Source organism: Drosophila mojavensis, unplaced genomic scaffold, assembly GCF_018153725.1.
Source record: "Drosophila mojavensis isolate 15081-1352.22 unplaced genomic scaffold, ASM1815372v1 contig_80, whole genome shotgun sequence".
In the NCBI taxonomy this organism is placed as follows: domain Eukaryota; kingdom Metazoa; phylum Arthropoda; class Insecta; order Diptera; family Drosophilidae; genus Drosophila; species Drosophila mojavensis.
Genome location: NW_025318906.1, coordinates 14,177,636 through 14,192,053, shown reverse-complemented (window position 1 = coordinate 14,192,053; position 14,418 = coordinate 14,177,636). Strand labels below are relative to the sequence as shown.

Below are 14,418 nucleotides of genomic sequence, written 5' to 3'. Positions count from 1 at the left end.
GCTGAACAGCTGCTTAGGCAACAATCGAATATATGTTAACCCAACAGCCACATCGATTGTTACTAACATTGCCAATTGAGCACAACAGCGGCTTGTATTAACATCTGTAGTGACAATGGTGACAATAAGAAAGAAGAAACTCTTGCAAGCTGCAAAAAGGTTTACATGCCCAGCTTTTAAGTAATGTAATTTGATTACATTTAAGAATATAAAAGAAGCCCAAAATGGTTTTATGGAAAACATATTTTATTAGCAACACTGTTCGTTCGGCAACATGTGGCCAAACATTGCTCGTCATCTTGGCAACATTTTCTCAACATGCTATTTAACAGCTCCTTTTGAGCACGTGAAACCTGGTTAAAAAAATGTAGGTGCGCGCATTGTATTTGTATTTGTTCTTGCGCTGCACTCGTCGGTCGGTCGGTCGCGTATGTTATTTGTGTTCTGAACGAGTGTGTGCGTTTGTAGTGCGTAAAAATTATTCATTAAATTGGAATAAATATACAACAAAAAAAAAAAGTTAATCGAGTAAGCACGTGTGGATTTCAGTGCATTGATCGCATTGTGCCAATGCCAGCTTATTAGCTGGCATCAACAACAGCAGCAACAACAAATATCGCGTGCGTACCGTGTTAGTGGCCAACAGAACGTCAGACACGCCTCGCGACTGCGACTGCGACGCGACATGGAATCAAAATCATACGGCCGAAAAGCAGCAGCAGCAGCAGCAGCACAAAAAGCTGAAGAGAAGAAGAGAAGCAAGCCGCAGTAGACTTTGCTGTCGCCGTTGCCTTGTTTTTGTGTTGTTGTCGCGTTGTCTGTTTGCGCGTTGTCTGTATGTGTGCGTGTGTCGGTCTATGATTGCGTATATATGCATGTGAGTGCGTGTGTGTGCCTGCCAACGCCGCCGTGTCTGTCGCGTGTGTTAGTGCGATATATATTTCCAATTGGCATCTGTTTATATTTTTATATATGCATATATAAAATATATAAATGTTTAAATTAATAAGGCGACACACACACAAAAGTGGCCAACAGATAACAAATGTTAAAAACAAATAAAATTAAAAAAAATATTAAGCGAATAATTTTTGGTCGTTTTCGCTGCTGTCGCAGTCGTCGCAGCTGCCGCCGCTGTTACTGCCACTTGTTTTTCCACTTTTGCGACCGCGACGCCGTTGTCGACGCCTCTGCCGCGGCCGCCGCTCTCGCTTTCTCTCTCACAGTGCAACGCCAACGCTAACGCCGTCGCGTTTATCATTATTTTGACTATCATTGTTGTTGTTGTTGTTGCGGTTACTGTTGTTGTTGCTGTTTCTGTTTTGTTGCTGTGTGCGCTTTAATTTCGCTTCGATTCTGTTCTATTCCGTTTTATGATTATTTCTGCGTGCAAAGAGATGACCAATATTTTGTTATGCATGTGTGTGTGTGTGCGAGTGTGCGTGTGTGCGTGTGTGTTAGTGTGTTAAAAGCTAATTCTCAATATTAATTGAAATTCCAGTTCTATAAATACGGCAATTGTTAACCGTTACGCAATTTTGCATATTAAGCACACATATATTTTACTTCGAGAAGTTTTCCAAATCACCCCCTCCCCTACGCACCACAACGAAAATGCAAAAAATTCGGAAATTTTACGATATTTGAAATTGATCCACTACTTACCACAACAACAGCAGCAGCAACAACAACAACAATAATAACAGTAAAGGCAGCGCCACTTGCAAAAAGCACAACAACATAAAACACTGAAAGAGAGATAGAGACAGTGGGACATAGAGGGAGATAGACAAAGACAAAGACAGGCAGACAGACAGATAGGCAGGCAGCGAGCGCTGCTGCCTAGTGAATCCCGCTCTCGTCATGGCCGCTGCTCACAGTCACCACAATGCCAATTTGCTCAGCTCGGACATATCCCGGCGCAATCCGCAGGACGAGTACGATCTCATACAGAAAATTGGCTCTGGCACCTATGGCGATGTTTATAAGGTAAGTTTTTTTTTTACTTTGGTCATTTTATGCTGCGGGCTGCCAATTTGCCAGTTGCGGCACACAACCACACCCACACACACACGCACACACTAAGCGCCACTTTGCTTTAAAGAATGAATTCCTCTTTATTTCTATTTCTCTCTCTCACTCAAACACGCACAAAGCCATTGCCAGAAGAACCAAATAAAAGCATGCTTGCAATTCCAAATACATATGTATATGAATAACATATTAGTATCTATGTGTGCGTGTGTGTGTGTTGAACTCCACTTCGACTTTTGTTTTGCTTCGCATTCCTTCTGTATTCGCTGCTGCTGCTGTTCCGTCTGCATGAGTGCACGTGCAGCAACCGCTTTTGGTATTCTACACTCTCCACTCCACGCCCGTCCCTCTCCCACTTGCAGTCATGCTCATTTGTACATCTGTTCATCGCATATCTAACCCTTTGCTCTCTCCACACAGTGTGAGGCAAAATATGTGCAATATTTTCTGGCTCTTATTTTAAATTGTTTTTTTTTTATGGTCTTTTTTTTTTTTCTTATTTTGTTTATTTTGGTATTCGTCGACATCGACATGGTGCATGGTAAATGCTCGGCTGTCAGTGCGAGGCTGTCCTTGCACTTTCAATAGGAAAGGTCGCAGGGGACAAGCACTCACACACGCACACACACACACACACACATGCAAGCAGAGAGTGAGTGAGGGTGTGGCCATAATGCATTTCTGGTATAAGCCGCGCGTAATCCTCGCCAAGCGCAGCATATTCAAAATTGAAATTAGAATTTTGTTGAATTGCTTCGCTCGTTCTCTCTCTCTCTCTATCTCTGTCTGGCATTGTCTCTCCCACTCTTTCGCTTCGAACAGTTAAAGTTGAAGCCACGCGCGCGCATTGATTATGCGGATTAATTTCCATATTGAATATATGCATGGTATGTATGTGTGTATTTATGTAAATACATACATATGTATGTGTCAGAGTGTTTATTTATATACATATATATTTACTCATCTGCCCTGTTGTACTGTGTGTGCATTGAAATGCCTGTGCGTCTGTGTGTGGATTGCATATTGTGTGTGGCTCTGCTCCGTTTTGCATGCGTCATGCGCCAAAGCTAACGGCGCATGCTTCCAGTGCTTCCACTGCTCGTCGCCATTTTCCACTCTTGACACATTTATTTATTTCCACATGCGGAATTTGTTGTACTCATGCTGGAATTTATGATGCCACACACATACTCACATATCTGCCCCCCCCCTCTCTAGCTCTGTTTCGCTCTGTCTGTGTTTCTTTAACTCGGTCTTCACACACTGCAGTGTGTGCACAGTGCACTGTTTACAAGCAGATGTTCGCTTGGCGCTGAAAACGTATGTTTTCTGTTTTGAACATTTATTGTTTATGCAAAGTTTGAATGCACAACACATAAACAACGATGATCTAATGCAAAACAATTGTTTTTATTTTGAAAAGAATATTTAATAAAGCCCTCAAGCGATTCTCGCACTTTATTTGAGGCTTATTTATGTCCTCGTGGATTCCGCTTCTAGTGAAAATTCTTATCAATAATAAATTCAATTGAAATGGAAATGCTCATGTTTCATAATTTCTATGTAGCCATTAGGCCGAAATTAATGCTATGACAACCAGCAAAATGTTGGCCAACAAGCAAACAATAAGCAGGCGTGTTGAGGCTGTTGGCCAAGCGGCAGCTTTTCATTATCGCAGCCAAGTGGGGAAAAGCGAATAAACAAAACAAAGTCTACTTTAAGGCGTGAATACTCGATAGCAAAACGGAAACCGAAGTTGCTGCAGGAAAACAAGAATAAGAAAGAGAACAAGCTCAGGCAGAGGGAGAGGCAGAAGTGTAAGCAGAAGTGCCTACTACAGTTATGTAATGAAATATGGCACACACACACACACAGACATTTACACACCCACACATACATAGATGATTGCCTTAGTCAGGCACTTGACTTCGCACATTGTTGCCATTGTTTTTCTTGGTTTTCTTGCTGTTGTTGTTTTTCCGCTACACATTTTTACAATCAGCGTCGTCATTGTTGAGCTTCTTCTTGTTATTGTTGTTGCTGTATAAGGATTTGCTGAATTGTGCTATGCTTTTATGTGGTAAACAAATGGGGTATATTAAAGCATTTTTTGTGTCGATGCTTAGTCAAGTTTATAAACATTTTAGTTAATATTAGAGATTAAAATTAATATTATATTAAGATTAACTTAAAAATTGAACTTTGGCAGCTGGCATCATATAAATAAAAACATTTCTTGAATAGCTTTTTAATTCTATTTAAATATACGTATATGTATGTGGTAAATACTAAATATTAGCATACAGCATACAGGGTATATGCTAGTATATCATACCCCAGCTAGTGCAACTAGTTTTGGTTTCGCACACGCAACACGCATGAAAACATGAAAAAAATTGGCGCAAACCACTCAGCGCCAGAGAGTGGCTGGGGGGGAGAGTGTAACTGACTGTTTGGCGGGGCCGGGATGAGGCGTAAATTACTAGAGAAAGGAGCCAAATGGTAGAGGGAATTGAAGACGTAAAAGAGTGGAGAGTGGAGAGTGCGAAGTGACGTAGTCTGCGGGTAGAGAGGGAGCGAGACTCCAAGCAGGAATGCCAGATGCGAAGGCGAGTCACGTAACAATATAGAAATGTATGTGTACGTGTGTGAGTGAGTGAGAGAGAAAAAGAAAGAGAGAAAGAGAGAGAGTGATACCCGCAGACGTATAAAAATGCATTTGTTTTGATGCAAACACATTTCCACTGCTGTCTCGCTCTCCCTCTCTCTCCCTCCCTCTCTCTCTCTCTCTCTCTTCTTCGCTGAAATTCGGACTCATTTGCAACAAACAACTTGATCAACTCATAATAATGAGCAAAGAAATTGGGGTGGAGGGGACTCTGTAGGCAAACTGAGTATCTGAATCACGATTACGAACACCAAAGGAAAGCAAACAGCTGAGAAAACGTTTCACCCTCCCCATGCCCCTCTCTAGAGCAAGGGCTGCTTTATGCAAATGGCAGCATAACGTGTTTCCAGTTCAGCAATTGAACTAGGCAAGAAGTTAGATTTAAATATTTAATGAAAAATCCTCAGAATCCCGTTAGCCGCTGCGCAGTGCAGGCTGGTAACGGAGCCACCCCTCTCGGTTGGGGCTATGAACATGAACAACAATAACAAACAGGCGTAACAATCAGCGCAACAATGGGGGAGACATGGGGCAAGCCCAACCCGAGTGACCCAATTCTGAGTCGCAATAATTTGCACGTTTTCTTTGTTAAAGGGTTGAACGGGACTTCAGCTGCTTCTGCCGCTGCCTCTGTCGCTGCCCCTGCTCCGTTCGTTGAGCACTGAGCTGGGATGTCGAGCCCTCGGCTCGAGAGCAATTAAAGCCACAGACTGCAACAGCAACAGACTTCGCTGACTGCTGCTGCTGAAGGTGTGCGTGCAATCGTTTACATTTTCATTTCAAACTCTGTTTGGGTCCAACTAATTTACTCGCCAAATCAACTTAAATAAACGAAATTTAAATAAAATGCCCTGCAAGTCCCCCCCCACTCCCTCTGCGCCTTTGCTACTATGTCCCTTTTTTTGTTGTTGTTGTCGGTTCACAAATCTCAAATCCCAGTTGTGTAAATATTAGACTGGCCTGTCTGGTGCCTGTTGGCAAATCCTATGTCTTGTGGGCTAGTCCCTTATCTGCTGCTAGTCTTTGTCTATATCTCTTTCTCTCTCTGTTTCTGTTTCTCTTTCCTCTCTTTCCTCTCTTTGCTTGCCTCCCTTAGTGCATATCAGAAATATTATACAGCTTGTGTCAAGCCCTTCGCCGACATCAGCGACTGTCCCCAAAGTCAAATAAAAAAGGTAATCTAAGCTCCTTTTTTATACCCTAATAAAAATTAGTAAAAAGGATATATTAATTCTCTGCAAATGTTTGTGACAGACAAAAGGATATTAGCACTGATAGCAGCTTCAAGAGTCGTGCCTATATATTGTATAGATAATAGTTTTCATCAGTAAGATTTTATCATCTGATATTTCAGCTTTTATAGACTTGACTAGCTTTAGTTTATTCTCCTTTTCAGATTATCCTCAAATTGAAAACTCGATTATATCACGGCTTTCAGGGTATCTGCTAGTCAATCATTGTCCACTAATCCAGGCTCACATGTGTTTTTGTCCACTTCTCCTGGTTAAGGTTGTTTAGGAAGCAACTTGAGAGAGGAGTAGCCAGTGCAGGAGGCGGCAGGCAGCTGGAGCCAAACACATCCTTTGTATGCCATTTGCCTGTCGGCAACTGTCCGCTTCAAGTGGGCGTGGTCCGGCGAATTCTCTAGTTTTTTTATTTTGATCAGTTTAAGCGTATTTGATTTACTAAACCGGGAGATTCAGCTCGTATAACCTAATGTCTGACATGCCTTAGTCTTGTTGTTGTTGTTGTCCTGCAGCTCTTGGGTTTCTTTCAATTTCGTCTTTGACCCATCGCATTCATCATTATCGTCTTCCCTTCTAGCTGGCTAAATAAGCGCCTGCCATGGCAGCTGCCGATGCTGTCCTTTGATTTTCCCAGTCCAGCCCATGTCGCCGATTGCCTCAGTTTGTGCTTCTGTTTCTGTTTCTGTTTCTATTTCCGCTTGGCAAGGCGAAGGTTATTCGAATTGGGCATAAAAATTGGATATGTGCCAGTGCCAGTGCCAGTGCCGCAACCACGCCTCCCTTGACGCTGAGTTGGGCTTGACTTGGGCTGTGTCCCCATGTTGGGCCAAAAATGAAATAAATAAAAAAAGGCAACCGGCGCAAAGGAAGTGTTTACAGTTGTTCGGCTCTTCAAATGTTTTGCTCTTAAGTTTGTTATTTGGCCAATTTGGCCATGTCATTTGCCGCGCAGCGTCTGGAATTTCCCTTACATATGACGTTGCCAAAAACTTTGCCCTTTGCATAAGCAGCCAAAAGCCTTTTGGGTATACTCAAACCTAACCCCATACCCCCCTAGCCCCATACCCCCGCCCCTCTCCCTCTTTTCCCGCTTTCCCACATCGTTGCGTCCGCTGTTATTACGCAGTTTGGCAAAAGTTTGCCGCGGATTACGATGTCTGCGTCTTGCATCTCTTTGTCCAAAGAATTTGCCTTATTAAAATCGTCAAAGACTTGAAAGGCTAAAAGGCGCATATTTTGTATATGATGTGGCGAGGGCGTGGCAAAAAAAAAAGTAAACGCTGCGCATGCGCAAAAAGGTCGGATCGGACTCAAGGTTCAGCGAACTACGAAATAATTGCCTTAATGTGAGACGGTGAGAGGGGGAGGTAGAGGGGGAGGTGGAGTAGTGTAAGCGTCTCATTTGTGCCTTGCATTTCAATATTCCAGCTGCGGAAGTGCAGGCCGGAAGAGTGGGTGGCGGGTGAGCGGGGGAGCGGGTGAGCGGGCGACCATTGCACAAAAGTCAAATTGACCGCGAGCTGCTGCCTCGGGGCGAGTTGATTAAAAACTTGTAAAATATGCAAGTAAAATGAGCTGTTTTATATAGCGGCTGATGCACGTCTCTGCCCCTCTCCCTCACACTCTCTGCCTCCGGCTCTCTCTTTCCGCTGGCAGGATATCAACGGCAGCAAAAAGTTTTGCGTTTTGTTTGTTGCCTGCCATAATTTCATTAGTCGTCGAGTTGAGTGAGCTCAAACAAACTTTTTAGCGAGCTGCAAACAAATTCGCATTAAAATATGTAATTCCAATTCCCAAAGCGAGCTGGGAAGTATTAAGCCTGGGCGGGGATCGGGTTTAACTGAGTTTGAGTTGAGTATTAGGTGTTGTTTTGCCGTGTGTAAGCGGAAAAACTTTGGCTAGTAAATTCATTTGCAGCAGCTGCGGCTAATTACGTTACAAACTATGGTAAAAAATGTTGAGCAGGAGCAGCAGCCGGCGCAGCAGCAGGAGCAGCAGTATCCACATTAATCTCAACAATTCAACAACTCAACTCAAGTTGTCAGCCCGAACATAATGATTGGGTTAAGCAAAGCAAAGCCCACAGGGCTGCTTTGCCATAAGCTCGAAATACTTGTGAAAATAGTGATTAACCCCATGAAGCGATTCCCGCATAAATTACAAACATTTCGAGAGAGATGCGTAGACAAAGCGTCAAAAGTACTAAGCCAACTTTAATTGAAGCAGACATGACGAAAATTATTAAAACCAGACGAAGTGCGACGGGGGACGGGCGAGGCAGGCGTCTCTAAAGTGACTAAATTAATGGAAAAGCTGTTGCTGGAGCCGAGTTCAAGGAATTTACAAACTGATTGAGCCAGGAGATAGACAAAGTGGGAAAGAGAGAGTGAGACAGAGAGAGGGGGAGTAAGAGACAATTAAAGGAATGTTTTAAGTTCAATTTTTAATATGATTCTCAGCTTGGCGGAATGTCAATATAATTTAAATTCAGTTTTAATTTATAATATTTAAAATTAGTTTTGTATGTATGTATTTATAATTTTTTTTTATACATTCATATAATATAATATAATAATAATAATTTTATTTTTATTAATTAAAAAAAAATAAAAATAAATTTTATAACTAATTAATTTTATAATTTAATAATTAATTTTAAAATTTGTTTCAAGTTTCTTTTGATTTAATATAAAACCTCATATTTATTTTAAAGTTTTCATGAATTTACTACAAATTTATATATGTGTAAATTTTTTGATAAATTAATTGGATAATATAATTCATTTTATACCTATTTGGAATGTATATAATTTACCTAATAATTATTTATACTATTTATAACTTAATTTTTATTTAATTATCACTTTTTAAATTTTTTAAAAATTATTTTGTTATAGCTTATTGTTTTTGAGTCGCATTTAGATGTACGCTTTAAAAATCTAGACTCAACTATTGCATAAAAATATAAATGTTTTCCATAGAAAGTGAGAGAGATGAATACTGAATGAAGAACAACATTAAAGGAGAGCAAAGAAAACTGAAGGAAAACTTGCGAAACTAAGAAGCTGTGCAAAATGTGATAAAACGAAGTAAGAACAGCAACAACAACAACAAGAGCAGTGGCAACAACAACATTGAGCAACATCTGAGCTGAATAAAAAGAGCAAAAAGCAAACGCCTCGAGACGAAAGTCAAATAAAAAGTCTTTTGCGCGCGGCCCCTGCTAATAATTAATGTGTCTTTGTCTCCTTCACTCACGCATATACAAATATGTGTATGTAAATAGTAATGTGAGTGCGAATGTATGTGTATGTGTGTGTATGTAAGTGTATATAACTTGTGTTCCGCCTTTGTCCAAGTTCAATGTTTGCAGGGAAATGCGCTTCATTAGAGTTGAGTAGTTGCGTAGTTGAGTTGACTTGACTTGACTTGATGAACAGCCAACTCTCTCTCTCTATCTCTCTTTCTGTGTCTCTCTCTCTCTCTTAACTCCATAGTTTTTGTCAGTTTTCTTTGGGTGTTTGACCTTGAGCCGCCAAGACAAATGTGTGAACAGCAAAGACCACGGAATGAATGATGAGCAAGCCCAACTGATGATGATAATGATCATCATGATGAGGTAGAGTAAAGCCCTGCACCTTGATTTATGTTGCTCCACACAAAAAGTTAATCAAGTTTGCACGCGTAAGTTTTCTCTCTCTCTCTCTCTCTCTCTCTCTCTCTCTCTCTCTGCAGATAAGTTAGGAGCTTTTCCCAGGCTTTACTTGGCATTTGCATTTGCCGTTGCCGTTGCCGTTGCATTTGCTAACTGTGTCAATATTTTACATGCAACGCCCACAAGCTGCCACTCTCTCCCTCTCTCTTCATCCGTTGGCATTTGCTGTTGGCCCAAACCGCTGACCAATATTTCACAAACAATGCCAAAAGGCGGATGCACCAGCACCAACAGCAGCAGCAGCGGCAGCCACAGGAGTCAGTTCTGAATTTTCATAAAACTGCTGCCGGCTGTGCGGCCTCTCGCTCGCTCCCTCCCTTCCCACTCCCTGCCTTCTTTGTGGGCGCGCGTGTGTGTATGTGTGTGTGCGGGTGTTTGGCTACTCCCCAGACGCAGATCCTTCAATTATGCAATTTTCTATTTGTGCACAAAATTGAAACTGAAGTTGAGCCAAGGCGCAGTGGGCGTGTCTACCTGGCGTGCCAGGCTCGACCTATTTGTGTAAAAGTCTATTGTGGAGGTCCTTTCCCTGCGCACCCTACGCTCCCTCTTTGGCTCTCTATTCACATTTTTGATTAGGTTTTTGTTATCAGGCTACGCCTATTCAGTCTCCCTTTTCTCTCTGCTTCCCTCTCTCTCTCTCTGCCTCTGCTATTGGATCGCAGACAAAGGCAACGTTCTCATTTTTGTGACTATTGTTGCATAACTCCAAATGTTAGGCTGCGTCTATATATATGTACAATAATAATATTCGTATATCTGTGCCAATCTCTTGCTCCTCTTTGATTGCCACTTGTGTCACAATTCGGTTTCTCTTATCGCTTGTTATCAATCGAACCAAGAGCCACTCAAAACAGGGAATAACATCAAATAATTGCCTTCGCTTCAAGTATTTCGCCTTCTGCCTCAACTGGCGGCAGTCAAGAAAGAAAATCATCAATCTCAAAAATTCTAATCGATCAATATATGCAAATTTACATCGCTATAAATATATATACATATATATAAAAGCATGTGTGTGTGTGTGTGTGTGTAGAGAAATAACCATTGGTAACATTTCACAAAGCTTTTTGGCCCATTTCAATTTGATGTGTGCTGAAATAAAATTTAAAAGTAATAATAATAATTGGAAAAATAAACGCCCAATTGATGTCGGAATAGGAATTTTGCCATATTATTAATTTCAAGTGCCACACACATACACAGACACGCACACACAGCCACTCACACACACACAAAATGTTCAAGAGCTCAATTTGGCCCACTTCAAGTTCTTCTCCGCTCGGCTAGATGCCATTTTCTTGGAATTGAAAATGGTGAAAAACAGATTGCAAAATGCTGTGCAAATTGTGCTAAGTAGTTGCCACTTTTCCATGTACTTACAGTAATACAGTTATATATATAAGTATATGCACATCTATATATGTAAATTATACAGTCTAAGTGATTCGTGGCGGGGGTGGGCAGCAATCAAATTGAATTTGTGATATGTTTTTTACTTTTTATTTTATTTTTGTTGTTGGTGCTCGCACGTTGTCTAAATGGTCACGTTTCAATTTGGAAAGTCAGCCAAATTCCAGCTGGAATAGCAAAAGCTGTTGCTGTCATTGTTGCACACAAAGCGGCCCGAGGTGTGACAAAGGACAGAGAGAGACAGAGCGAGACAGCATGAGCGAAGTATTGAATGCGGAATATAGAATAGAGAAATTAGGTGGGAAATCATTGAATTGTGTCAACGAGGAGATTTCTTGTTTATAGATATGATTTAGCCGAGTATTAATTAAAATATATATTAATATGTATGCACACATATGTAAATAAACATCAGTTTTATCGCAGACAAAGAAAACAAAATTAAGGAAACAAATAAATTAGATAATTATTTTGTGAGAGAGAGAGAGAGACGTGAACACTGAAATTGAAAAATAAAAACTTTGTTTAATTTAATGCGCAGCGCGCTATAGACTTTATCAGCGCTTGATACAAGAGAACAAGCACACAATTCTATGCATATTACGCACACGCACACACACATACACACATATGTACACGCAGTCTTTGCTGCTCGCTCCTTCTCAGAGCGCCATCAACACGAAACTATAGCTGTAAATATGCCGCATGTTCCTTTTGGCTCGTTTTCTTTGCGCTCTGCTGTTCAGCTGCCTGCTTATCCTTTCTTCTCGCACTATCCCTTTCGCGCCTGCTGTCCCACTCATCATTGTGCATGTACACAAACATGCTTACACAAATTCATAAATGTATGTGTGCATACACATACTTAACTATTTTTAGCTTGAGCAGACAATGCGATGGGTTCATTTTATTCATTTCTGTTCATTTTATTCGCACACTTCATATTCATTTGTCATGAGTAAAGTTGGAGCAGTTGACACCTTCCATGAACCTAGGTAATTCTCCCTATCGTTTCTGTCACACTTACATAAATGGCCATTGCTGCTGTTGCTATCCACTAGTGATAAATTATAGCTAAATTCTATAGAACTACATAGGTTTATTTACGCTAACCTTGAGTGTTATCTTACCTTTTAAATGCTTCAACTTTGTTGGTGTTTGATAAAGATAAAGTGCACGAAGAGTTTGCTATCGCTTCAAGACTTGACGAGCGAGAGGGAAGGCAGAAGAATGAAAGAGTAACGGGTTAACACGTGCTAATTCATTGCACTCGCTTCATTCATTGATAGGCCATCTCACTCGCACGCTCACTCAAATTCTAGTCTTGTCACATCCACAGACACACGCACACACATTGCCACATGAACCACGGAAATTAGCATACGCCTTTGACAAAACCGTTCGGCGAGAGGCAGATGACGCACAGTGGGCTAAAAACTGGGACAATATACTAACTTAGAGAAAATTAGTTGATTTATATAAAATTAATTATTACTTTTATATTTTTATATATTCCATGAATTCATTTTCATATTAATATTTTCTATATAAAATATTATTATCATTGATATATTTAATAAATTAATTTATATAATATTAAAAATATTATTATATAATATTTATATGAATTAGTTTATATTATATTAATAATATTATTAAATAATATGTATATGAATTAATTTATATAATATTTTTTCTTGCTCTTTGAAGTTTAAATATTTGCATATAAATTGTTTTTCGACTCCCACTGTGTAACGAGCGAATTGCGTTTGCCATTTATGCAAAGTTCTGGGCGTGGCTTCCACGCCCTTGATAGACATGTTTGGGTTTGATAGAGGTATGCACACACACTCGAGCCAATTCAAGCACACGCACACACACACATGCATACATATATATGTACATACGCACAGGCACACTCTGTCAAAGAGAACATGATTTGAATGTGGATATTTATTGCATTTTAAGTTCAAGCAGGCGGCTTAATGAGCAGCTTTGTTTTATTGTTGTTGCCTTTGTTGTTGTTGTTATTGTTGTTCTTGGTGAAACAAAAACATTGTTTAAACTTAAATAGCTGCGTTACTGTTGCTGCTGCTGCTGCTGCTGTTGTTGCGGTTGCAATTGCAGTTTGCATCTGCAATGACATCATTGCAGCCATTGGCATTGGCATTTGGCCTGTTTGCTAATTGATCCAAGCTGCTGAAATGTTTGACCCAAAACACTGACTCCGGCATCGGCCCCAGCTCCGGCTCCGGCTCCTGCTCTGGGTCTGGCTCTGTCTCCGATAGCTACATTTGATCTCTGACATTCTGTCGAATGTAGTTCGTTCGTTTAGCAGCTTAAGTTGCCAGAAGCCAGCCAGCATTGCCGGGCTAAAAGCCCATTCACTGCAACTTTGTCACGTGGCCAGATGCCCACGCACGCGTCCACATCCACATCCACGCCCACTCCTACGCCCACGCCCCTCTTGCATTCAAAACAAACAAAATGGTGCAAGCGTGCGCTTGTCATACGACTTGTTGTCAATCATTGGACATGTTGTGTTTGCTATCAGGTCGGGGTCGTCGCTCAAAACAAAGGACAACCAAATGGAAAACATTTATTGCCCAGGTGCTCGGCTGGGCTCTCTGCCCAGGTTGAGCTCACCTCACAAATCTGCTTTAAGACCAACTGAATAAAAACAGAAATTAAGTGCAAAAATCCTCGAGCTTTGCATGCGTTCAAGGCTCCGACTAGAATAGAAACTTGGCCATTTGCTGTTTTTCCATGAGCTGGTTAAGCGTGACAAATTTGGGTCTTAAATGTGGGGGTTTTTTTTTATTACCCTTCACGTTAAGGGTATTTGTCAGACGTTTTAAGGAAGTTTTATCCTTTGCCACATGTCACTTGATAGACGTTGAAGAAGTGGTAGATATATGATTCAATTTCTTAGTAGAGAGTAGATTAACGGCAAGATGGTAATGTATGCTGGCTAAGGGCGATTGCTTGATTAATTTTAGTAGCGAGACGAATTTAAAAGTTAACTAAAATCAAATTAAGGTAGTTTTATAAAATCTCGAAAAATATTTTCCCATTTCCCCAATTGGAATCAAATGATTCGTAAACGTAAATGCAAATCCTTTGGCAACATTTCTGTATATACACACACATACATGGATATATATTTGTGTACACATGTCCAAAACAAAATCGAACTATCTGTAATGCAAACTAGAAAAAAGTAATTGCAATGAGGCTAAGTTGGGTCACAGGCCACTTAAATGCGTTCAGAGGGGAGCCAAACATTATGAGCTACTGGGAGTAAAAACTTTGCACAGCTCTCGAAACTTTTCTGGCGT

General features: G+C 40.7%; 1 protein-coding gene across 9 annotated transcripts in view; it reads left to right on the top strand.

Moving 5' to 3' along the window:
* The first annotated feature begins 373 nt into the window (after positions 1-373).
* LOC6579855 (mitogen-activated protein kinase kinase kinase kinase 5) overlaps positions 374-14,418 on the top strand; it is a 54,537-nt gene continuing 40,492 nt past the window's right edge. For 5 of the 9 annotated variants that reach the window (XM_032730168.2, XM_032730166.2, XM_002005692.4 and 2 more), the window contains exon 1: positions 1,502-1,989. In XM_032730168.2, coding sequence (XP_032586059.1) covers positions 1,864-1,989 — 126 coding nt within the window. In that variant the 5' untranslated portion in view covers positions 1,502-1,863. Of the gene's footprint in view, positions 529-1,501; positions 1,990-14,418 lie in introns of those variants that run through there. The other 4 variants (XM_032730164.2, XM_032730162.2, XM_032730163.2 and 1 more) reach the window with 4 other exon arrangements.